This window comes from Lepidochelys kempii, chromosome 7, assembly GCF_965140265.1.
Source record: "Lepidochelys kempii isolate rLepKem1 chromosome 7, rLepKem1.hap2, whole genome shotgun sequence".
Taxonomy (NCBI): Eukaryota; Metazoa; Chordata; order Testudines; family Cheloniidae; genus Lepidochelys; species Lepidochelys kempii.
Window position 1 is genome coordinate 81,925,422 of NC_133262.1, and position 26,967 is coordinate 81,952,388.

The window sequence follows — 26,967 nt, forward strand, 5'->3', positions numbered from 1 at the left end:
GGATGGATCTCACTCGTGGCCGTAGCGGGAGGCTCAATATCAGTGCCTCCTTTCCTGGTCTTCTGGGGGGCTTCCGCGTCGGATGGATGCAGCGGAGCTCGAGTCTTCCGCTTGCCTCGCTTCCCCTGGACTAGGGTCCAGCCCTCCATAGCGTCGTCTGGGGGTTGGTTAGCAGGGGTCTTGTTGGGGGGCGGAGGCGATGGTTCAGGGGTTCGGGGGGGGTAGCGGTGAGGCAGCATGGGGGGCGGGGGGTTCTCCTTGGGGCGGGCCCTCTCCTGTACCCAGTAATATCCTTGCCATACCCTCCTCCATAGGCTCTGCTGGATTGGTAATAGCAAGGGTGGAACTCCCTTGCTCGCCCGGGCGTTGTAGGGAAGGTATCTCTTGGGCCCGGACGGGAGCAGCGATGGGTCGAGTAGGAGGAGGGTTGGTTTCAGGTGCCGGGTAGCCAGGGGCGTCGGCAGCGACGGGGCCGATGTCCTGCTGGGTCTCGGGTGCCCCTCCCACCCGGGCCAAAGGGCAGTCTCTGCCGACATGCCCCACTGAGTGGCAGAGGTAGCACCGGGCCTCTCCGGTGGAGTAAAAGACCCGATAGCGGGCTCCCTGGTAGGGGACTAGGAAAGACCCCTCGAGCACCTCTCCGTCACGCGCCCCCGCCGGCGGTAGAAGCTGCACTTGCTGGCGGAACGAAAGGACGTGACGGAGGGTGGGGTCCTTGCAGCCCAACGGGAGAGGACTGATGACAGAGACAAGTTTCCCCAGGGTGGAAAGAGCGGGTAACAGGGCAACATTGGGTAAGATGAGAGGAACGGAGGTGAGGACGAGGCGAACGCCCAGATCTTCTAGCGGCTCTAGAGGGACAAACACACCCCCCCCCCCCCACCGCCAGGCCCCTCTCCATCGCCTCCTGGACGGCAGCCTCCGAAGCTAAGAAAAAAACGACCTTCCCATACATCTTGGAGGCCGCCACAATAGCCGTGGGTCCTACCACCTTCGCCAGCGCCTGCACGCATGTCTCCACATGGGGCGAGCCGGGCACCAGGAGGCAACGGACACCATGCCTCCTGGTCAAGGTGGGGAAAGGGCCCCGGCTGCTGGTGAAGGTAGCGGAGGCGGGGGGGGGGGGCGAGATGACGAGGCGGCAGGCAGGGGGGAGCCCGTCACTGCCCAGGCATACATCCTGGGGGCCGGGGGAGGGACAATTGCAGAGCTGGTGGAGGGAAACGCAGGGAGGGGCGCCACGCTCGATGACGAGGCCACAGCGGTGGGGACAGCCCCTGCCATGGAGGGCCTAGTGGTTTTAGCGGGGCCCTTTCCTTTCTTCCCGCCCTGGCCCTTCCAGCCAGCTGGGGGGGGGGGTTCCTAGAATCTGGGGGGCGGTGGGCGCAGCAGCAGCAGTAATCACCCCGGTGCCTCCTGCTGCCGGTGCCCCAGCAGGGGGGGATGGCAAGTATCTTAACAATAGTGGGGGGGGGACCTTGGGGGTCGGGCAGGGGGGGAGGTGGGGGAGGGACAACTGATTTTGTTAGAGGGGCCTTGCCCCTCTCATTCCCCGCCATTGTGAGCAGGGAGAGACGGGGAGACACCAGAAGGAGGAGGAGGGAGGTGGAAGCAGAGTAACTGCTCCTCCCTGCTGAGCTGCAGGCGGGGGGGTGGGGGAATGCCAAAGGGGTTGGACTGGGAGTGGGAAACAGATCGGGGTCCGATAATAGGGGCAAGCTGTGGGATAAGCAATCCGGGGGGGGGGGGGTGCAGACCCACGCACGTTTGTCCAAAGAGTCTCAGTTGGTCGGCTGTTATGTCCGGTCCAAAAGGTAAAGTTCAAAGCAAACAGCTGTATCTGAAGGTAGATGGCAGGTTGCCAGCAGGGACGGACGGCGGAGGGGGGCCGTAACAGTTGTAGTGATGGTGGGGGGGTGGGCACCGATGGATCGGGGGGGGCTCCGCGCCACACCCCCTGTGCCGCCACAAACGCAAGTAAACCACAGTCAAACTCCCCACCACGAGAGTATAATTCAGAAGATTACTCAATCTTACGGCCCCCTTCACGATGATTTGTAGCTTCCCTGGGTTATTTCTCCTGTCTTCTGAAATCTTCTTCTCCAGCTGTTTTGGCTGTGTTCCAAGGCTTCCGGCATGCTGAGAATGTTGTAAAGATAAGAAGTAAAATACGAGCTGCCAGCAAAACGGCTGGGTCTGGGGGTTTCCACTCCCCCCTCCAGATAGCAAAATCGGCAATCTTCCCCCCCCTCCTCCGGGGGGCTCAGCTGAGGCAAATAGCTGCGCCCGAAAGCAGGCGTGGGGGGGGGGCTGCTGGCAGCAAGCTGGAGGCCAACCAGCACATAAACGGCAAGAAGAAAAAAACAACAAAAAATCAAACCAAAACAAAAAGCGTCTGGCCCCATCAGAGGGGGGAACTAAGGCAGGTTCAAAAAGTAAGAAAAATCCAGGCCAGGGGGCTTTAGAAAAGAATAGAAAGCAGACAGCTGAGGAGCAAGCAAAGGACGTTCCATTTCCCAACAGGGAAGGTTTCAGAACAATCACCAACCTTCTGGAGGCAATTAAGACAGGCTGTTTAGAACACCTGCAGCCAATCAAGAAGCTGCTAGAATCAATTAAGGCAGGCTAATCAGGGCACCTGGGTTTTAAAAAGGAGCTCACATCAGTTTGTGGTGTGCGTGTGAGGAGCCGGGAGCAAGAGGCACTAGGAGCTGAGAGTGAGAACACAGACTGTTGGAGGACTGAGGTGTACAAGAATTATCAGACACCAGGAGAAAGGTCCTATGGTGAGGATAAAGAAGGTGTTGGGAGGAGGCCATGGGGAAGTAGCCCAGGGAGTTGTAGCTGGCTGTCGCACAGCTGTTCCAGGAGGCACTCTAGACAGCTGCATTCCACAGGTCCCTGGGCTGGAACCCGAAGTAGAGGGCGGGCCCCGTCTCCCCCCAAATCCTCCCAACTCCTGGTCAGACACAGGAGGAGTCGACCTGGACTGTGAATTCAGAAAAATGGCCAAGCTGAGGGCTGCCGTAAGCTCCAGAGCGAGCAAATCCGCCAATAAGCGCGAGACCCACCAAGGTAGAGCAGGAACTTTGTCACACCAATAGCAATCTTAAGTGTGGTCTAGGATTCAGCTTGTTGTAATTTGTTGTAATTTCTCTTTTTTCCAAAGAGAAGGCTCTTTGGAAAAAAAGTGTGCCTTAGGCATTAATTTTAAGAATTGGTTTTTGTACTACACATGCAATGGAAACGTACATACAATAATACTTTGCGCATCTGTCTTGTAACTTCTAACCAAGGATCTTAAAACACTTTGAAAAAAGTGATTTTTAATTTAACATGTTATAGTTACAAGTAACACCTAAGATTAGTATAACTGAAAGAAATTAGAAAAAAATCTCATATCTTTTCAGTTTATTTACTTCATTCGAGAGCATTTTCCATAGTCAGTTTCATTGTTTCCCCTTTATAGTCAGTCTATTTCCCTTAGTTTGTGTGGGCCTTTCACACAGCAACTACAGCCAGATTGGCCAGGTTTAGGAACAGGTCCTGCACCTTTTTCTATCGGAGAAGCTTTAGGGGTGGGGAGCGAGAGGAGAACTCAGTCACTGGCCCCTCACATCTCAGAAAGGTCACTTAGGGATTTTCACCAGTGGTATAAGTTACAGCAGCTATTCTAACTTGCACTGATCAACATCATAAGCTGATCTACCATCATCAGATCAGGAAGCTACAAATGACTCCCTGCAGTTTGCCCTTTCCATTCTGTCCAAGCAGAAATTTAGCCCTTCAGTTTAACAGAAGCAAATACAAATTTTGCAAATACAACTGTGAGACACATATACAATGCTGGCAACAAAATTTTTAACTTACCTGCATAAGGAGCCATTCCTACAACTGTTGGCATCAGTCCTCTGTAAAATCCAATGTAACCTCCTTCCTTTTGAAGGAAAAATAAAAATACAAACAATTCATGGCAAACAGAAGTAGAAATAGTTAGATTATTATGGAACTGATTGTACTGACAAGTCATTTGTATGACAGTGCTAGCCACACAATGAGGTATTAATATTAACCTCATCTTCCTCTTCCTCAGCAGCTGAGAGGAGGGACTATAAATTGGCTGCTTAGGAGACAGAGAGGAGAAAATGCTTAGGAGAAGGCAGGTCTACTTACACCCAGAATCACAAAGTAGGGAGATGATTTCCAATACACACAATTAAGTATGTTACTTTCCAACCCCTGTTATAAATATTATTCTCAGAGGCAAAAACCTCAGGAGTATATACCACTGTTATTCCCAATTTGTTGTCCTCTGCCATTTCCACCAGCTTGAGCCACCCTCCACCAGCATGAGTAAAAGGGGAGCATCCAGACCCTTTTGTAAAACGAGAGTGTGCTACACACACAGTCAAAGCCAAATTCACATTTGTTTCCCTCAGGTCATTAAATAGTGGTGCACAGCATTAAAAAAAATACAACCACCACATTTTTCTTTAACAAGTATGGAAGGAGAAAATGAAATACCTTTGAATAAATGGTCTTGAATGCATGAATAATTCCTGTGTACTTGTGCTCCCCTTTCACTTGGAATGCCAGACGTGCTCTAACCATATCAAGAGGGTAAGTACAAATGACTGCTGTTATACCTATTTAAAAAAAAGACCACCACCACATACCTTAATTGTTCTTAGATAGTTTTAAGCAACAAAAGATCCTTTCAAGGCAAATAATTAACATAAGAATTTATACTCAACAACAACTTTTAAAAAGTCAAATTTAAAAGTCTACCTTTAATCAAAGGCTAAGAGAACTAAACTCAGCCATGCATTGAGTATCACATTTGTATCCATCAGCATTAATAGGAGCTATGCAACTAAACCTCAATCCTGCAATGACTTATGTTACTAACTGGACTCATATGAATAACCCCATTGGAGTCAGTGGGACTACTCACTTGCATGTGTAGTGAGTAAATCTTTGTAGGATCAGGGACAAAGGACCTAATCCTGACATATTTAAATATTCAAACATTAAATGAGAGAACACCACAGACTTAGACATTTAATTTCCAAAAAGTGATGTTAGCAAAAAGTCTAACAATACAATTACTGTATATTTGTAAGTGTATATTTAAATGGTATCTGAACACACTGAAGTTATTCTAAATGAAAACTTAAAATAAGGCTAACAATAATAGTTTTGATTTATGTTGATATTTAATTGGGTTTTTTAATCATTCTATTTACTCTTAGCTGAATGACAATAAATTAGTTAATGCCACATTGTTTACAGAGCCAGATTCTGTGGTCCTTATTTATGCATGCCGCACTTAATTGTGGAAGTAGCCCATTTGAAGTCAGTGTTGTGTGATTAAATGCTACCTCCATGATTAAGGGTTGTAAATCTGACCAAGTGTTATTGCAGCACCACTGACATGCCCTGTAGTTAACTTTATATCATCACTTCCATTATAAAACTCTATAGCTGTATTTTTCTTTGGTTAGACTTCATAAGATGATATTTACTTGGACAACAGAAATCTGAAGATCTACCATCATGCTGCTCCAAATTTGCATAGAGGCTTAGATGTTGCCATTTTAGGGGCAGTGACAGTCCTCACTAACACCATCATTTGAATAATTAGTCTCTCTCTACCACTAGGCTCTGAGGTAGATAGTAACCCATGAATTGTTTACAAGCAACATGGAGGGAAAACTAAAATCACTTACAAATATCTGAAATCTGTAGTTGCCCCCTCCTACCGCCCTTCCCCATTTTACAGTTATAACCCAGGAAGCAAAGAAGATTCAATTAAGGTAAGAGTATGTAATATAATTTTAATATTCTCTCCACCACCCACCTACACACAATCAAGAAATTTTTAGAGTATAAAAGAAAAAAAACAACAAACGTAAGGGACAAAGATGGTAGTAAAGTGGGAGAAGAGGAAGATAAAAAACAATTACAGGGTATGAAATTCTTTCTTGTTACAAAAAGAAAAGGAGTACTTGTGGCACCTTAGAGACTAACCAATTTATTTGAGCATAAGCTTTCGTGAGCTACAGCTCACTTCATCGGATGCTATAGCTCACGAAAGCTTATGCTCAAATAAACTGGTTAGTCTCTAAGGTGCCACAAGTACTCCTTTTCTTTTTGTGAATACAAACTAACACGGCTGTTACTCTGAAACCTGTCTTGTTACACTTCTCTTCTACTCCATCCTACAACTACTGTCTAGTATACAGGGCAGACAGAGCAACCAGCATCCAAAAAAGAGGTAGGCTCATCATACTGCAGTTTTTAAACTCGGACACAAACCTGCAGAACAGAACCTTGTTAGAAAGCAAAATGAGACTATCCTGACACATTGCAGACATCAAGGGACCATGTTTCAGCCCCCTCAGTCTAAGCAGAGAGAAGTCTAATGGAGTATCCTCAACTTGTTCTGGAAAGGAGTAAGGGCAGCAAGCCAAATATTTTGCCATAATGGATTTGAAGGTTCTCATAGAGGCTTGAAAACAAGATGAGCGCATACTAATTAGGTGTACTAAATTCCTTAGTCCAGACCTAACAAAATTCAAGGACACATTTGCCATCCAGTGAGTAAAACTTCTTTTTTCAAAGTAGGATTCAGTTACAACAAAAACCACTGTGAGATAAGTGAAATACCTGCAGTCTTATTCAGGGTCTCAGAGGAACTATAAAATCCAGGCAATCTTGGAATCTCCTCTTCAGACCATTAAAAATATATATATTTAAATATTTATTTTCAGTTGGGAAAGGTAGAAAGCACATTCAGATATATTATTGGCAGAGTCAGAGTTATTACAATAAGTATTTAATTTTACAGAAGGCCTCTGCTTAGCATCTTAGGAGAATAGGTGTTGATCTTGAGATTAAAATGCTCAAAGAAAGGGCATTTTCTTGTTTCAACTTAGTGCCCAAGTTTTATGAAATCTTCAGATTACAAAGGACAGTGGTTAAGCTTCCACTCCCCAACCCATGAAGGAACTGAACCATCAGAAGCAAAACTTGGGTGTTCATCTCTGGTGCCATCCCAGTGACAAAATCAGTAATTATTTGCTTTCAGGGGAAAAAAAACAAACACAAATTCAAATGGTTTTCTGCAGGAACCACTCACTCCTGCTAAAATCAACATTTAAATTGACTTGCCATAGCAGATAGATAAGTCCTGAAGAAGGGATATGTTGAAGAGGGGGAGCACACTTCTACACAGTGGCAGAAGATTGGCTTCCTCTTGGAACTGTATACTTGTAGTGATATCATGATTATACAGGCACCATCATCTTTCTATACATTACCAGAACAAGGTGACTTCTCCAGAGAAGTTTCTTCAAATTGTAGTAAGCCAAATGAGACTTTCCAATTGAGCTTGGAAAGAACCCACAGACTAGCTCTCCATCCCAGAAAGCTAACATTGGTCATTATGCAATCTAAGGGTATGTCTACACTACAAAATTAGGTTGATTTTACAGAAGTCCATTTTTAGAAATCGATTTTATACAGTCAATTGCGTATGTCCCCACTAAGTACATTAAGTTGGTGGAGTGCATCCTCATTACCATGGCTAGCATAGACTTACAGAGCAGTGCACTGTGGGTAGCTATCCCACAGTCTCTGCTGCCCACTGGAATTCTGGGTTAAGCGCCCAATGCCTGATGGGGCAAAAATATTGTTGCGGGTGGTTTCGGGTACATGTCATCAGTTGCCCCTCCCTCCGTGAAAGCCCTTTTTCCTGGGTCACCCATGCAGCCGCTATACTACGGCAAGCATGAAGCCCACTCAGCTCACCGTCACCACTGCTGTTGTGATCATTGTAAACCTTGTGCATTATCCTGGACTATATGCGGAACCAGGCTAAGAGACGCCAGCACGAGGAGAATAATTGATGAGGACAGAGACACAGACATTCTTGAAAGCACAGGTTGTGGCAATTGGGACATCATGGCAGCAGTGAGGCCGGTTGACAAAATGGAATGCTAATTCTGGGCCAGACAAACAAGCACAGATTGCTAGGACTGCATAGTGTTGCAGGTATGGGATGATTCACAGTGGCTGCGAAACTTTCACGTGCGTAAAGACCACTTTCCTGGAACTCTGTGAGTTGCTTTCCCCCACCCTGAAGCGCAGGAATAGCCAGATGAGAGCTGCTCTGACAGTTGTGAAGCGAGTGGCGATAGCCCTGTGGAACGCCTTGCAACGCCCGACTGCTACCCGTCAGTCAGGAATCAATTTGGAGTGGGCAAGTTTACTGTGATTCAAGTAGCCAATGCAATGCAATCATTGACATTCTGTTATCAAGGGTAGTGACTCTGGGAAACATGCAGGTCATTGTGGATGGCTTTGCTGCAATAGGGTTCCCTAACTGTGGTGGGGCAATAGGCGGAACTCATATCCCCATCTTGGCACCGGACCACCTTGCCAACCAGTACATAAACTGCAAGGGGTACTTCTCAATGGTGCTGCAAGCACTGGTGGATCACAAGGGACGTTTCACTGACATCAGTGTGGGATGGCCAGGAAAGGTGCAGGACACCCGCATATTTAGGAACTCCAGGCTGTTCGCACAGCTGCAAGAAGGGACTTACTTCCTAGACCAGAAAATTACCATTGGGGATGTTGAAATGCCAATAGTTACCCTTGGGGACCCAGCCTACCCCCTGCTCCCATGGCTCATGAAGCCTTTTGCAGGCAGCCTGGACAGTAGCAAGGAGCAGTTCAACTATACGCTGAGCAAGTGCAGAACAGTGGTAGAATGTGCCTTTGAACGTTTAAAAGCTCACTGGCGCTGTTTGCTGACTAGGTCAGACCTCAGGGCAACCAACATTCCCATTGTTATTGCTGCTTGCTGTGTGCTCCATAATATCTGTGAGAGGAAGGGGGAGATGTTTATGGCGGGGTGGGAAGTTGAGGCAAATCACCTAGCGTCCGATTTTGAGCAGCCAGACACCACCGCGATTAGAAGAGTCCGATTTTGAGCAGCCAGACACCACTGCGATTAGAAGATCACAGCTAGGCACACTGCGCATTAGAGAGGCTTTGAAAACCAGTTTCGTGACTGGCCAGGCTACAGTGTGACAGTTGTGTGTGTTTCTCCTTGATGCAAACCCGCCCCTTTGTTGATTTTAATTCCCTGTAAGGCAATCACCCTCCCCTCTTCAAAATAAAGTAATTAAATTTTTGAAACCGTGCTTTTTTTTTTTTTAATTAATAAAGAAAGAGATAAGGGACAAGGTAGCCCGAAAGCGGTGGGAGGGAAAGCAAGCAATGGGTTGGGTTTCACATTTAAAAGGAGGGGCTGCAATTTTCGGGTGGATGTGCAGCACACACCTCCCCCAAACCCTTCACGTGGCTACTCTCCGGGATGATCCCTTCTCCTCCTCCTTCTCCCCCTCTCCCCCGCCGCGTGACTATTCTCCAGGATGATCCCTTCTCCCCTCCCCCGCACCATGTGACTATTCTCTGGGATGATCCCTTTTAGCCAAGCGCAAACAGCCCAGCATGAACGGGGTTCTTTTACTGTTCCCTTACAAAAATTCCCCTATTTCAACCAGGAGACGTTGAATGATATCATTCTACTGAGGCTAACACAGAAAGATATAGACCAAATGTTGCTTTAATGGGACCAAAACCCAGGACCATTTGCTGCCATGCTTTGTGCTGCAATGATTCTAGAATACTTGCTATTGGCTTAGTGTGGTAAAGTGTCTTACCGTGGAGGACAAAATAAGGCAGCCCTCCCCAGAAACCCTCTGCAAAGGCTTTCAGAGTACTTCCAGGAGAGCTTCATGGAGATGTCCCTGGAGGATTCCCACTCCATCCCCAGACATGTGAACAGACTTGTCCAGTAGCTGTACTGGCCGTGAATGGATCCCAATTCTTCAGGGCAAATCAAACATTAAACACTATTGCTTTTAAACCCTGTACTGTAGTTACAAATGTGCACTCACCGGAGGTGCCTTCTCCAGCTTCAGGGTCGGTGATCCTGCCTTGGGAGGGTATTGGCTCCAGGATGATGAAAAGATCCTGGCTGCCAGGGAGAACAATTCACCGTTTGCCTGCTGCACATTCTCCTCCTCTTCCTCATCCACAAAATCCTCCTCCCTGTTGCCTGAGACTCCCCCCTTGCAGGTGTCCACGGATAGTGGTGGGATAGTGGTAGGGTCCCCCCTAGAATGCCATGCAGCTGATCATAGAAAAGGCATGTATGGGGCCCTGATCTGGAGAGACCATTTGCCTCCTTTGTCTTTTGGTAGGCTTGCCTGAGCTCCTTAACTTTCACGCGGCACTGCTGTGTGTCCTTGTTGTAGCCTCTCTCCAACATGCCCTGTGAGATTTTGGCATATATATTTGCATTTCTTCTTTTTGATCGGAGTTCGGCCTGCACAGGTGCTTCTCCCCGTATAGCAATCAGATCCAGTGTCTCCCTTTCAGTCCATGCTGGAGCTCGTTTGCGATTCTGGGGGGACTGTATGCTCACCTGTGCTGCTGAGTTCGCCACGCTGACCAAACAGGAAAAGAAATTCAAATGTTCCCAGAGCTTTTCCTGTATACCTGGCTAGTGCATCGGAGTTCAAAGTGCTGTCCAGAGCGGTCACAATGAAATACTATGGGATAGCTCCCGGAGGCCAATACCGTTGATTTGCGTCCGCACTACCCCAAATTCGACCCAGCAAGGTCGATTTTAGCGCTTCTCCCCTTGTCGGGGAAGAGTACAGAAGTCAATTTTAAGACCCCTTTAGGTAGACTGAACGGGGTTGGTTGTGTGGATGCAGTCATTTTTAAGTAGACCTAATGCGGCTAAATTCGACCTAACCCCATAGTGTAGACCAGAGCTAAGCTTCTTAAGTCAGAGAACCAAAGGTTCTTGCCCCCTGGATTATCCTCCCAATAACCAATAACACACTTGCTGTGGAAGAGTAAGATACATTTCAGAGTGTGCGCAGTGTTTTTCTGACAAAACAGCAGGCATCTGCATGATGAGTGTCTCTGGGGTAGTGTCACCCAAGGTTCAATTGATGTAAATTGCAAAGTCCCAACTGACCTGCACAACCAAAGCAAGCCCCAACAGACTACAGTCCATCTGGCAACATCTGGACTTTCCCTAATGGAGTGTCTAACACTATTTCAAGGTGGAGTAACTAGAGTCCTATCCAGATGAGATTTCACAGTTCACAAAAAAGCAGTTATATTTGAGGAAATGGACAATCTAATCCCTGCCCTGATCAGGTAGTCATCCAAGTAAAGCTGGATGCATATTCCTCAGACAAAGACTGGCCAACAGAACCTCCAGGAGTTTGTTGCACACAACAAGTGGCCAAACCTAAATCCAAATAGCATCTGAATCTGGAAAACTCTGAATGGAGGAGTGCAAAAAACTGCATGTGAAAAGACCTTAACAAGACCCATATTTTACATGTTTTTGATTAAGTCCTCTAGCCTCAAAGTTTGATGAAGGGAGTACACTCTGAAAAGTCCTAATGACTCAACAAATCCAGTGTGGGCCACAATCTCCATGTTTTCTTTGGAACCAATGGTAACTAGTGGGAGAAAGACACTTATCCCTGTTCCTCTAGGCCAGCAATTCTCAACCAGGGGATCAGGGCCTCCTGGGGGGCTGCAAGCAGGTTTCAGGGATCTGCCAAAGTAAACCAGAGAACAAGGCCATGTTAGACTCGCTGGGGCCCAAGGATGAAAGCCAAAGCCTGAGCAACTTAGCTTCTCAGGGCCCCCTGTCAGGGTGGGGCCCTGGGTAATTGCTCTGCTTGCTACCCCCTAACACTGGCCCTAGCTTTTAATCTACTGGATATGCAGAAACACAGTTGTGGCACAGCTAGGCTGTGGCATTTTTACAGCATGCTGGGATGGGGCTCAGAAAGAAAAAGGTTTAAAACCCCTCCTGTAGGCAGAAATACAGCAGGGGGTATCAATATTTATTTTTTGATTTAGAATTTCCACATTGATTTAGAATAGCGACTACTTCTTCTGCAAGATTCAAGGGCCAAACTGTGACAATGAATGCCAAAGGCAAAAGACCCAGCATAAATTGTAGAGTTTAATCTCATCTCTACTGCCTAAATATTAGACAGTAGAGATGTCGAAGCTCAGCTCACATCACACAATTTGACAGCTGATCAAATTATCTAGAATTATCTGGTGCTGGGCTAACATCTTTTCCACAGCTTCTTCTTTTACGTGATGGGATTAGAAATAGTAAGATATTTCCTGGATAAGAGGCAGGAACTGAGATTTACAGACAGAGCATAGCATTGGCCTGCAAGAATACGACAATTTGTTCCCTCTTTGCTGAAAGAAACCACTTCTTCAAAAAGATCATAAAGCCATGAAACACAACAGGGATTACTTCAAACTCTCTGTTTTGTTTCCCCAATGGTGTCTGCATCTGGGAGCTGTTATTGAGATCAGCTGTACAAGCATTCACCTCCAGTTCTCTTCAGGATTTCCTACCATTATTTCACCTTCTTACTCTTCCTTCTTTGTCAAATGGAAGTTTAAAGACGAAAAAAAGAAAGCATCTCTCTAGAGCAAAGAGAGAAAGGCTGAAGGAGAATTGTGCCTATTAAATGTATGTATTGCATATACACCAGCCTTGATTAAAAATCATTTTTTACTTCTTCCTTGGAAGTGGAAAACTACTATTCTCTATTGTTCCATCATTCTATAGGGAGACAAACGGCAGAATCCTCTTTTTTTAAAAAATACATACATTGAAAAAATTCTTTTGGATGCCTCAAATACAGGACTTCTAATGACAAATTTAACTTGAAGACCAAAGGGAGTCCTATCTGGCTATATTGTCAGCGAATGTTCAAAAGGAACCTGAACTACAGAAATAGCACAAGGTACAGTCTTACACTAGTGTAGGGGAATGGACTAAGTTACCCAGGCTGAACGTATTTTTAAACCATGAATGGAACGCCATGACTACAGCACAAGGAATTCTTTTTCCACTGCAGCAACAGCACATACGAGAAAATAGATGAAGTCTAGCAGACCTGTCAGGTAGGTCAAGGAGCTTCCCTAGTTCAGGAAAGTTACAGGAAATTCTACAGTTCCTAGACCCAGGGCCACCCTTACCTATACGCAAACTACGCAGCTGCGTGGGGCACCAAATTGCCCCAAATTTCCTGGTGCCTTACGCAGCTGTGTGCTGCTCCAGTGGTCAGCTCGATCCGTTGGCCGGGTGAGGCGGCCAGAAAAGCTGCCCCCACCCTTGCTCCCCTTACCTCTTCCCCAAAGCCCCCACCCCTGCTCCACCCCATCCCCACTCCCACTCCACCCCTTCCCCTGAGCTATGTCCCAGGGGACTCCAGCAGGGGTCGGGCGTGCCCTGCACTCACTAGGAGGCAGGAAGTGGAGCGACCCAGCCCCAGCCCACTCTGCTCCGCCGGCTCCCAGCCATGCCGCCGGTGAGTGCTGGGGTGCGATTCCCCTCTGCCCCCCAAGTCCTAAGGCTGGAAGCCCGGGGAGCAGAGCAGAGCAGAGCAGGCTGGGGCCAGGTCACTCCACTTCCCGCCGCCCCATGAGTGTGGGGTTTGGCCCGCCCTGCAATCACTGGGCAGCAGGAAGTGGAGTGACCCAGCCCCAACCCACTCCACCCCCCAGCACGAGCCGACGGAGCGGTTTCCCACCTGCCCCCCAAGCCTACTTTTGCCCCCCACAGACCTTGGGCACAGCCCCCCCTGCAGAGGGCTGCAGACCCCCGCCCCCCGGGGGGCTGTGTAGGGCACCAAAATGTCTAGGGACGGTCCTGCCTAGACCTGTAAAATATAATTAAATTGCTTACATCTCAAGGAATTAGCTGAATGATTCCTTTTGTATTGTACCTTCATCCTAGTATGATAACAAAGATAAGGATGTTGTAGTTAATACTGAGATGGTACTTTCATTCTAAACCTTTATTTTCAGTCACTTTCTGTAAATTAGCTGATGGGCTAAAGTTCCTTATACTTACTCTTATACCACATGAATTATTCTGAAAACAACTGTACTGAAGCACAAGAAACATGTGTTTCTCTCTACTTTTGATGAACAACAGCCAAAACTAGTTTATCAAAAGTAGGGGGAAACACATGTTTCTTGTGCTTCAGTACAGTTGTTTTTACATTTGGAGAACTCAAATGGCTTTGTTTTCAAAATCCTTACTTTTAGAGAGTTTGTTTTGTTTTTTAATCTTTAAACAATTCTCTAATATCTACCATTTTTTCTTTCCTCTCAGCCAATTCTCTTTCCTTAAAGGAAATGATAAAGCAATTATCTGTTAATTAAGTGTTATGGTTGAAATTTGAATCACAAAAGAGTCAGGAAATTCAGAGTTAAAGTCTCCACAGTAACTTTAACCAGGCCTCCTTGAATATATACATTACAATGGTTTTTTTCATTGCAGTCACTCATACTTCCCCCATCCCCACTACTTTTCTCCTGATTGCAGAGGGATACCTTTGACCTGCGTACATTAGGAAATATGTTTGTTTCCCACCATTGCTAACAGTGATTCAGTTCCATTTACATTAGCAATGTTGTGAAGAACCCTGGCTAGACAGGACTACCACATCTCCAGTGTTTAAAAACACAACTTAACAGAAGCAGCTGTGAAACATACAGCTGCATCAAAAGGGAGAAGAGGCGCAGGCAGAATCACCCTCTTCTGTGACACAGTTCTGAGTCCAAGGATGCTGGAGAAAACCCCTTCTCCAAAGGTACCATGGCACGTGAAGTGCTATGCTTCCCCAAGAGCCAACTAGAGACTCAAGCCAGCAGGACTAAATGGGTTGCACCTGGCATTGTTGGACGCTAATGTTATCAGATTCTTTGCTCAGTTTTTTCTCTCCTCTGTGGTAAATGGCCATTTACTCCAACTCCCTTCCAGACCTTCATTCACAGTCTCTTCACTTCAGCCTTACTCCACTGCCTTCCATGCTCACATCCTTCGTCTTTCCCTTCTCCTACAACCCTTTCCCACCTTCGCTCCAATCCTTACCCCTTCCTTTCCCTCTGCATGTGTGTTATATTCCTTCCCACTCCTCATTTAGTCTATTGCAGTGGTTCTCAACCTTTCCAGACAACCGTACCCCTTTCAGGAGTCTGATTTGTCTTGCATGCCCCCAAGTTTTACCTCACTTAAACTACTTGCTTACAAAATCAGACATAAAAATACAAGTGTCACAGCACACTATTACTGAAAAAAAATTATTACTTTCTCATTTTGCTTGTATGAAATTTTGCACTGTACTGACTTTGCTAGTGCTTTTTATAAAACTAGCCAAATATCTAGATGAGTTAATGTACCTACCCCCTGGAAGACTTCTGCATATTGCCAGTTGAGAACCACTGATCTATCTGATCTACTGAGATTTTAGGCTGTTTGTGGCAGGGATTGTCTCTTATGCTAGTATTTGTACAATACTTAGCACAATAGTTGGTTGGTCTCAAGGTGCTACTGTAATACAAATAAAAGAGTTAATGTAGTCTAACCAAGTCTTGCCCACGTCTTGCCAAATGGATTTTGTTAGCTTTTAGGATTTTATGGATTGTTTGTTTTCATTCTCTCTTCTTTTGTTTGGTTGTTTGTTCAATATGAGGGGCAAGGGATCTTTATTTCATGAGGTTCTTTTCTGCTAATTGAAGGCAATAGTGTCAGTAGTCCACTGTTAGTCAATTTTTTTAAAAACAAAAGCTACCTATTTAATACCATTTAATGACTATGTGGAAAATGCCAATCAATGTTAAGTCCTCTTCATATAAAGGTAGTAATAAGAATTAGTTTTTACCTCCCCACTGTGTTCCTTAGCTGTTTTGGGTTGAGTGGGAAAATAAAAATGCATGCCTCATATTTTACACTCACAGCTTGCTAACTGTTATTTCTTCTAATACCATAATAATTGTTAGAACTCAGATTTAAAAAAAAAAAAGAAGAAGACTGTAGAAGACTGCTCAGAAGAGTTCCATGACAATATTCCAAAGCATCCTATAAGGCCAGGGATCGTACAAGGTCCAAAGAATCCACCCATTTCAGAGTCATAGAGTTTAAGACCAGAAGGGACCACCACATCATCTACTCTGATCTCCTGCACATCACAGGCCTCTAAACTGCACCCAGTTTCTCCAATATTGAGCCCATAACCTGGTTTAGATTGAAGTATTACAGCCCTCAAGAAACAAACTATACTGTGACACAGAGAGAGGATAGGAGGGGCCAAGGTGCACAGTGCCCATGGTCCCTGCAATGGCAGAGAACTGATTTGGTGAGATACCCAGATGATCTAGCATAACAACCTGCACGCCATGCTACAGAGGAAGGGGGCGGGAAAAAAACCACCAAGTTCCCAGTCAATCTGACCTGAAGGAAAATTCCTTTCGGACTTCCTAAACCCTGACCATTAGCACATGAGCAAGACTCACCAGCCAGACATCTAAAACAAAGGATTCTTTATACCATCTCAGAGCACCAGCCCCACCATGTCCCACCTCCAGCTATTGCCATCTTTGATGCTTTGCAGGAAAGGGAAAAAACAAAAACTAACAAATTGGGAGGACAAAATTTTCATCTGACCCTTCCAAGTGAAGCTGAAATCCTGAGGTATGTGATTTAAGAACATTAGAGATAGGATCAGAAGGGACACTCCCTGACCCACTAAGCCCAGCCTCTCACCCCCATCTCAGCACACAACCCCATCATATAAAATCCTACTCAAATTTATCTAGCTCTATCTTAAAATTAATTAGGTGTCTGTCCCCACTAATATTATTAGGAGGCTGTTCCAGAACCTTACAGCTCTAGTAGTTAGAAACCTTCTTCTAATTTCCAGCCTAAGTTTATTTGTTGCCAGTTTAAACTCATTTGTTCTTGTGCCAACATTTTTCTTTAACTTAAATAGTTCTCCCTCTTAGGTTTATGCCCCCCCGATGTCTTTACAGAGAACAATCATATTCCTTCTCAGCCTTCTTTTTGCTAGACTAACTAAGCCAAGCTCTTTTAGTCTCCTCTTGTAAGAGAGGATCTCCATTTCATGTTGGTTTCCAACATCTTTCTACACCCATACTAGAACTAGAATCTGTTACCCAATCTGGGGAGCCAATTCTGCACTTATTAAAAAATCCTGTTTCTCACTATTTTTCCTTTATATGTCTCTCAGCTTGGAAATGATAAACAGTTGTTTTCACTTTCATGCTCTGAGTACCGTTTATTTGATTAAAAACAGATGCTTGCAGTTTAATTATAAAAATATTTGGGGACGCGTTTTTAATAGTCTTGGGTTTTTAAATATATGGTTTTAACAAGATTTAACACAAACAAAATTTAAGTTAAGTTTTATTTTCATTAAACACAATTTTTCCAAAGGAAATATTCATCCTATCAAGTCTTTTGGTAGACCTCTTGTTGTATACAGACTTACAGTGGCATTTTATTTCAAGAAACACTACTTAAGCCCCTAAATCAATATTTACCTTTGAAAATAGGTGGTGTTTGAAAGTGAAAATAAAGCTGTACCTGCCATGGATCCAGCCATTAAGTTGTGCACATGCCCCGAAATCCCAAGCTTCTTCTTTATTAGCTACAAAGTATAAAAGTTTTACAAAAGTAATAAGTCACATGATATATGATAAAGAAGCATATCAGAGAGTTTACTGTAAATATATTAACTGTTTCAAGGTGTGTATTAGCAACTGACATTACAAATGAAAAACAGAATGCTGAATTTCTGTTAAGTGGTAGCACTTCTCAGTAATCGTTTTACATTCCTCATTTGTTATCTATACCACTGTACTGAAAATATTTTTATAATCAGCAAATGTAGATTGATAAGACTGAAAAAAATGGGACTTTTTCCAGTAGAGGTGAGACACAATACAAGTATAAAAATGATATACAAAGAATGCAGACTGGGCCTTCTATTCACCCTCATAACACAGAGCAAAGGGACTTTCAGTGAAGTTGAAAAGGAACACATTTAAAATTGAGAAATGGAAATAGTTCTCCCACACACCACAAACTTAGCCTGTGAAATTCACTGTCATAACAGTTCATTGAAGCCAAATGCTTAGCAAGATTCAAAAAAGGGTTGGAAATTTATATAGGCAAAAACATCCTATGTTATATTAATACTGGTTAAAAGAAACAATAAGAGTCTTGGAAGGGATATAAAATCCTCATGTGTTTGGGCATAAGCCAAGTAACTGATGAGGGTTAAAAAGAAACTTCCCTCAGAGGCAGATTACTTCATATCTCCCTAATACAGGGTTTCTTGCACCTTCCTCTGAAACATCTGTTAATATGCACTGACAGAGACAGAATACTAAACTAGATGGACTACAGGTATAGTCTAGTATTGTATGACAGTTATATTCCTAATAAGAAATCCACGGTTACTCAGATCTGTGTCCTGCACCAAGTGGAATTTTCAGATTCTGAGACTAAGTTTAGGGTCTACCTCAAGTCTACACTCCATTTTCAAATCCGTATAAATCAGTGGGAATTTATCTGAGTAAGAATTTAACAAAAAAAGGAGGAAAGACCTCATGATTTGGGCTCTGGTGTCTCTGGGATTCCTAAGCCCTTTTGCTATGAACTATGGCATGTATTCTTGTATATAGCACAACATAAAATACAAAGATTTTTAAAATGTTTTGGACTCAGAAGATTGGACTCTCAAAATTCTCCTGAACTACTCTCAGCTACCAGAGAGAGCTAAAATATACAGTTCCAATGGGAAAAAAAAATATTTAAACATCTGAAACTGGCTACAGATAGTTCCTCCCCTTTCCCCCAAAATATCTGCCATCTGGAATTTGCTCCTTTGAGAAGGAAGCCCTCACAGCCACGTTCAGGGGCCAACACAACTCACACTGAAATCAACTGGAGTCCTTCCACTGGCTTCAATGGAAGTTGGATCTGACCCTTGAAGTTTTACATTCCAATAGTAAAGGCATAATTTTGACTGAGTATAAGCAATGCTCAAGTAGACACTTATACCAATATCTAAGCTCCAATATTATAGGAGCAGTAAATGCACTACACTAGAAGAGAATTAACAGATCCTGAAATACTGCATTTTATCCTGCAAAGCCAATTTTTTTCTTGTGATGACGGTGCAGGTCAAATATAGACTTCACCAACCCTGACAGACTGTCTTTCAAATTTAAATGAACAATTTGATTTAAAAAGTAATAAACCTTCCTATACAGTATTAAAAAGAACAAAGAGATGTTACATTTTACATTGAGCCGCTACACTCTTTACAATCAACGGGGCCACTTTTTTAGCACGATGGCCAGTAGCAGGTTCAAGAGTGCTTTATCTTCAAAAGCATTTCAGTTTGTTCATAGTGAGACTAACAGTAAACTAAAATTTTGAACTGCTTTTCTTACAGCAAAAGTGGAAATATTCTCACTTTTGCCCCCACTTTTTTAAATGAATAGAGTAATACATAATTAGGCCAATGTGAAAAAAGAGGGAGCTAGTTAATGACACGCTTTTAATGTTATTTTATCATTTTAAAACTATATTCACTCTAGCCATAAAAGGAAACAAAAATAAATCAAACTACCTTTTTATACTGGTCAAATGCCATAAACTGAATTGCACCATATGGAAATATTCTAATCATCATTGCCCCGTTTCCTTTATACAACCCAAGGTAACCCTCCTTTTTTGGGACAGCACACAATGTAGAAAACACTCCTGTCATCAATACAAAAAAAGATATTTAACAGAGTTACAATGAAAAAAATATTTCAGCAAGTATTACTGACAATAGGGCAGTAAGCATATAACTAAGGCCAGATCATGTTGTTCTTATGTAAGTGTGGAGAGCAGAAAACTAGCTTTCACTGCCCAATTGTGGTCAAAGGGAGGGAGATTTGGGCCTATTTCCACCAGCCTTCTCATCACCCAGGTTCTACGGAAACTCCTTATGAATCTATGCATTTGATGACCTATGAATTGGGGAAATGTGATCTAGCAGGAGGGAGATCTATTCCATGTGATGTGATATCCCCTCAGAGAAATACTGTAAAACTGGACATTAACAGTACAGAAGTTAAAAAGGACATCAATAACTTTAAATCTAGTCAATTACAAAGTGACTAATTTACTACACCTGCCTCTGAGTCCCTCAGTATTTACAGTTTTACAATCATTTTCCTATTTTTAAACATTTATTTTTCTCCATCACTGCTGTGTAAAACACAAACAGGGAATAAACAACTGCCTATAAAGGTGAAATAGGAAAATAAACTACGCACAGACTTTACTACAACATCACCACCATGGTATGTAAGCACCTAACACACATTGATGTATTATCCCAGAGGGGTACTGTGAAAATTAAGCATTATCATCCCCATTTTAAGGATGGGGAACTGAATTACAGAGAGATCATTTGCCCAAGATCATATGGGAAATCTGTGGCAGAGCCAGGAACTAAACCAAGCACTCCCAAGTCACAGTGAAGGGCCTTAACTACAAACCCTCCTCTCTAGACTATACACAGTTGCTATCAAATGCAAGAATTAAACAAATTTTAAAAACCAGAAATATTTTCTCACATCTCTTTCAGTTAATTGTAAACATTATTTGCAATATGTAAACATTTTTCATATTCAGATGTAATTTTTAATACTGACTGACAAATATTTACTCATTGAACTGAAGTTTATCATCTTTGTTCTCTGCCCAAAAGTGATCTTTTAAAATTCTGTTTAGTTATCCAAACAAAAAGGATGGCATTTTTCACACATCAAGAGAATTGTTCTTCACATTCACAAGGTTTAGTTTTAGAATTTCATACTTGCTACAACTTCAGTGAGAACAAATATTTTTGACAGGGTTAGAATTTCCCTCCTCCCCCTCAAAAAATAACCATTTATTGAAAACTTCTTTTATTTTAAAAGATACATGTCATGTGGTCCATGTATCTTTAACTCCACACATTCAGACATAGTATAAATATTTAACATGGGTTTTGGCTAACTGAACCTATGTAACATATTCTTCTCTATATCTATTTTTCACCTATTCTCCCTTCCCCATCTTTTTTTTTTTTTCTCTGCTGAATGTTTAATTAGAATGTGCATTCAATTCAAATCAAAGTCATTCCTGGTACTCCAGTATCAAATCACACATCCACGGTATGGTGAAATTTGATTTGAACATATAAACTGATGATTGCATATTCTAAAAAAAAATCCGGAGATAAGAAGAATATTAGAGTCAACAATGCAACTATTTCAGCTTATGATTGTTAGATTACATATTCAGACTCTGCATGAGCAGTCGAGTGCCCCTGCCATTCCCTTCTTCTTTGTACATCAAACTGAATACAAGCATAATCATTTCAATGTTGTATTATAACTCAGTATTTCTCCTCCCCAAATGTTCTTTTTAAACAAAATTTCTAAGTGAACATGATTTATAATCGGTATTTTACATGTACAAGTCATCCAATTCAAGGCTGTGCTTTACTGTGTATCTGTAACTCAATGAAGTTGTGCAAGAATATCCAGGCATCATCCAGGCAATGATTCTAATCATGTACCGAAGGGGGCAGTGTTACAGTTGTTCTGGGAATAATTTTGAATTACAGTAGTTAATCGGGAGTTTACACAAAGTCATTTAAGAAAAAAAAAAAAAAATGAAGTGCCAAATCCTGCACTCCTTAATTGCACAAGTAGCTCCACTTTCTTAGACTTATTACACATATGGGAAAGGTTTGCAGGATCTCACTGTTTATAAACACATATCTTGAATTAACATTGGTCTTGGATAAACAATCTCATAGCATTAATTACAGTCCCCTGTGTGCAGACCTACCAAATCCAGCAAGCAGACTATGAAATTGTGCTCATAAAAAGCAACTGCCTATCAAATCATTGCATTTGTTTACAGCAATCATATTGGTAAGTAGAGTGACACTACTTTCCTAAATAGTATAAAATTTACACTTTTTTAAATGTACAGTAGCCATCTTACCTAGATGTTTGTAATGTTGATTATGAGCTTGCAGCAAAATCTTTACTCGATCCAATGGTGCAATGGTTGTTTTGGCACAACATCCTGCAACACCTTACCAACAACAACAACAGTGGAAGTTTGAGTTATTCATGTCAACAGCTAAATCAAGTATTTCTCCACTGTATTTTCTTTTTAAATGGAACAACGTTTTTCCCCCCAGGAACTATAGTATTAAAAAAGTAAATAAGCTTTCATTTTCAGGAAAAATGTAATTTATTAAAAAATCCTAAAAATCTTAGTGAAATGAGTAAAATCGATCTTCAGATTTTTTTTAAAAGACCATTCTTGTTAGCTGTTGAATGCTCCCAACAACATCATTCAGTTATTCAGCAAGTTATTTTAAGCTTCCCATCCTCTTTAGGTCTACAGAGTTCAAGTTCTCTGTCATCCTGTCTGCTTTCTCTCCATGGTCAAGCTCCACACTGGTTAAACAGTAACATTTGGTACATATAACAATTAAAAACTAAGATTCACGGTGATGAGTGCAGAATGAGAAACCTAAGTAGACAGATCTTCACAACACTTTACAAACAGTGATGAGAGATGAGGATCTATATGTGCGGGGAATAACTCTGTGTTTTCTCCATAGAGCATTTTCTAATATTTCCCCCCTTTTCTTTCTTTTTTTAAAATAGCCCTATTTTTCAGAAGTCACGACTACAGTCACAATATATTTCATTCACATGAAAAAGAGACTTTCCTAAATGTGATAATGAGGTTGCTTGAGCATTCAGCATCTGGTTAGAAGTTAGGTAATGATCTTTTCTGATTCTGAAAAGCATACAAATAGGAGTATGTGCATGAATGAAACAAGCTGTATTAAGCAGAAACAATGCTACATACAGGTAACTCTCCCCTCACAAGCCACCACTTATTTATAATATCCTAAGGAATATTAATATAAAAAATTGTCTACTAGTTAATTCTGTTGACTCCTGACAATGTCTTTAGAAAGATCCAGTTTTCAAGGGGAAAGGGCTGTAAAGAGACAAATTAAAGCAATGCTGTTTTTGAAATTTCTTTCCTTCACATTTTTATGTTTAGCACCAACAGGTCTCCAAAACCCTGAGTCTCAAAAACACTTAAGAGACTCCATCCCTCTTTAACAATCTAATTATTTAGATAATGCTAAAACATGTCAAAGAATCCTACTTAACATTTAGGTCTCAATCCTGCAATTTCGTGCACACTGATTGCCTTGCAGGATCAAGACTTTGGGGACCATTTCTTTTTTCTAAAATCTTGTGTACCATGAGAAAGGTTTTTGTGGAATAACTTTAGTTTTTGGGGGGATAAACTGCCTTGCATCCGCACACAAAAATTGGTGGTTTTTTTTTTTTTTCAAATTATCTGGCATTTTACTGCATATTAATTTAATCCACTTTGGAAGTGAAATAACTATACTGTAATGATTTGGGGGAGAGGGAGACTATAAGATTCATGGCCATGCTTCTCAACATCCTTTCACAATCCTTAAGAACACTAATCATCCTACAGAAGGAATTAAAAGGCAGTTTGTCTCATTTTCTTGAGTTGATAGTAGTTATGAAAGAGACCTATTAGAACATATTCCTCTGCCACCCCCAACAGAAGCCATACCAGATGTTGCTAACAACATTACAGTAACCTACATACAATGTATTATCTATTTCCATGGCAGGTACCATTTTTTGATAGTCCTTTGAAGGCTAGATGGTCATTGGGTTGAATATAAAATGGAGCATGGCCTACGGAAGGGGTTCTCAAACTGTGGGTCAGGACCCCAAAGTGGGTCACAACCCCATTTTAATGGGGGTCACCCAGACTGGTGTTGGCCCTGGGCCCCAGCAAGTCTCAAGCCCAATCCTCACAGCCCAGGGCTAAGATTACAAGCCTCCCCTAGGGCAGAAGCTTTGCCCCCCCACCCCCAGGGCAGTGGGGCTCGGGCAGGCTCCATCTTTGGTCTCCCCTCCTGGGTTCATGTAGTAATTTTTGTTGGCAGAAGAGGGTCATGATGCAATGAAGTTTGAGAACCGCTGGCCTAGGATTTACAGCTAGCTCTGCCACGTGACCTTGAACAAGTCATTTAATCTCCTGGCACTCAAGTTTTCCCTATCGGTGACAGGGTCAGAAGGGCACAACGTGAGGTGGTTCAAATGAAAGCCGCTTATCTCTGTCCCCGGACAACAAACACCATGCCGCTCCTGTGCCAAAGGTCTTCACATCCCCCACTGTGCGGGCCCCCTGGTCCATACGCTCCCGCGCCCATGCCCGGCGGGCCCCTGGGGCACAGCACGCAGACAGTGGGTTCATCTCCCTTTTTACCATGGGCTTGGTGGCAAGACCAAAGGGGAGGGCAAAGCCTGGTGCCGCAGAGCCCCAGCCGCGTCTCCCGCGGCGGCAGGGCGGGTGCCCAGCTGCAGCAGGGGTCTCAGCCCGGCCTCGGCCGGCAGAGAGCAGGGGGAGCGGGGCGTTTACCTCCCGCTACGAAGGAGCGGAGCCAGTAGAAGTCTCTGCGCGCGGCGGCACTGGGCCCCGCCGGCCCCTGCGTGTCCATTGGGACAGCGGGGGCGCGGCGGGCTCCGCGGAGGAAGAAGGTTCACTGAGGTAGCCCCCGGCGCTTCCAGCACATGGTGCCGGCCCGGGCCCGCGCCCCAGCACGAGCCAGAGAGGGAGCGGAGCAGCCAGCCACGATCACTGCGCCGGAGCCACCGGGAAGGTGTCCGGGCCGCCGCTCTCCTGCCTGTGCATGGCCTGGGCCTGGGCCGCGGCCTCGGCTCAGGAGCACTGGGAGTAGCTCAGCCGGGCGAGCGGCGCCGGCTGATCGCGTCAGCGGCAGGGCGGGCCCGGCGCGGGCGCTGGATCCTCCCCTCGCCGGCGGCGCAGCTCTAGAGCGGTCCGTGTGCGCACCGCGAGAGCTCCGGGCCAGCGCGCCGGCTCCGGCTCCGGCCCCGCCGCCCGCACCTGTCCAGACCCCCAAGCGTCTGCCACACTTCTCTGTAGCCTCTGGCTCCGGGCCCTGGGGCAGGCTGGCGTCTGCCGGGATCCCAGTTCCCGCCTGGGCCCTTGGGGGGTGTTCCTTTAAACCGCCAACAGCACACTCCACAGTTGTGCACCGGGTGCTCAGCCTGTTGTTGAACCGCTCCTTGTTGCTGTCAAGGCTCCCAGTGTAGGGTTTCAGAAGCCATGGCATTTAAGGGTAAGCAGGGTGTCCAAGGATCACAATGAGCATTTCAACTTCCCCTAGGGTGATCTTCTGGTCTGGGAAGAAAGTCCCGGTTAGCAGCTTCCTGAACAGGCCTGTGTTTATATTTAAGGGGGGGAGGCATAGCTCAGTGGTTTGAGCATTGGCCTGCTAAACCCAGGGTTGTGAGTTCAATCCTTGAGGAGGCCATTGGGGATTGGTCCTGCTTTGAGCAGGGGGTTGGACTAGATGACCTCCTGAGGTCCCTTCCAACCCTGGTATTCTATGATTATATGTTCTGAAAGATGCATGTGTCATGCACCTTTTCAGACCAGCCTGTGTAAATGTCTGTGAAATGCCCACAGTGATCCACAAGCTCCTGGAGAACCATAGAAAAATACCCCTTCTGATTTATGTACTCAGAGGCTAGGTGGTCTGGTGCCAGAATTGGAAGATACGACCCATCTGTCGCTCCTCCCCAGTTAGGGAAACCCATTTGTGCAAAGCCAGCCACAATGTCACGCACATTGCCCAGACTCACTGTTCTTCTGAGCAGGATGTGATTAATGGCCCTGCAAACTTGCATCAATACGATTCCAACGGTCAGCTTTCCCACTCCAAACTGGTTAGCGACCGATAGGTAGCTGTCTGGAGTTGCCAGCTTCCAGATTGCAATAGCCACCCACTTCTCCACTGGCACTTCTCCACTCTCAATCTCGTGTCCTTGCACAACAGGGTGGGGGTGAGCTCAGCACACAGTCCCATGAAAGTGGCTTTCCTCATGCAAAAGTTCTGCAGCCACTGCTCATCATCCCAGACTTGCATGATGATGTGATCCCACCACTCAGTGCTTGTTTCCCAAGCCCAAAAGTGGCGTTCCACTGTGGTGAGCATGTCTGTGACTGCCACAAGCAATCTCGTGTCGTATGTATTATGCGAGTCGACATCATCCTTGGACTCCTCGCTGTCACTTTGTAGCTTTAGGAGTAACTCCACTGCAATTCGTGATGTGCTGGCGAGACCCATCACCATATTCCTCACAAGTTCAGGATCCATTCCCGCATACCAAAAGGGAAGACAAAGCATGCAGTACAAAAAATGTTGAAAGATGGTGCCAAATGTGGACAGAAGCACAGGGATTGCTGGCATTCAAAGCGATGTATCACAGGGCATTGGGACAGGACCCAGAATGCCCCGCACCCTGCTGTCCCCTTCCCACAAGCCACAGCACCAGAATGGGAAGAGGTGCTCTGTGGGATAGCTGCCCATAATGCTCCGCTCCCAATGCCCCTGGAAGTGCTGCAAATGTGGCCACGCCACTGCACTTGCAGCTGACAATGTGAAGACACGGCAGCACTTTCCCTGCTGCTGCGGTCTCCAAGGGCTGGTTTAAGTCACAGCGCTATACATCTGCAAGTGTAGCCATGCCCTAAGTCCCAGTGTTAGGCTGCACTGCAAGCCACAAAACCCCTGCTCAGCTGCTTCCCAGGGCCAGCTCTACAGTTTTTGCTGCCCCAAGCAGTGGAAAAAACTGCCACCACGGACAGCAAAACGAAGAAGCTGCTGCCGATTTGCCTCCACGGCAGGTGGAACAGAGAAGCTGCTGCTGAGTTGCTGCCGTGGCTGGAGGAACTGCTGCCCCTTTCTAACTGCCACCCTAAGCACCTGCTTGGAACGCTGGTGCCTGGAGCCGGCCCTGCTGCCGCCAAACCCTGTATTGTAGGTGCTGAAATTAGCTAAGTAAGTACCC

The 26,967-nt window shown here is 44.6% G+C and overlaps 1 protein-coding gene across 1 annotated transcript in view; it reads right to left on the reverse strand.

Moving 5' to 3' along the window:
• The window catches only part of SLC25A16 (solute carrier family 25 member 16), a 44,718-nt gene extending 19,868 nt beyond the window's left edge, over positions 1-24,850 (reverse strand). Inside the window, exons 1-6 of the mRNA XM_073353480.1 lie at positions 24,512-24,850; positions 22,013-22,105; positions 19,590-19,723; positions 17,534-17,597; positions 4,525-4,646; positions 3,871-3,937 (exon numbers count right to left, since the gene is read on the reverse strand). Coding sequence (XP_073209581.1) covers positions 3,871-3,937; positions 4,525-4,646; positions 17,534-17,597; positions 19,590-19,723; positions 22,013-22,105; positions 24,512-24,590 — 559 coding nt within the window. The 5' untranslated portion in view covers positions 24,591-24,850. The remainder of the gene's footprint in view (positions 1-3,870; positions 3,938-4,524; positions 4,647-17,533; positions 17,598-19,589; positions 19,724-22,012; positions 22,106-24,511) is intronic.
• Between the last annotated feature and the right edge of the window lie 2,117 nt (positions 24,851-26,967).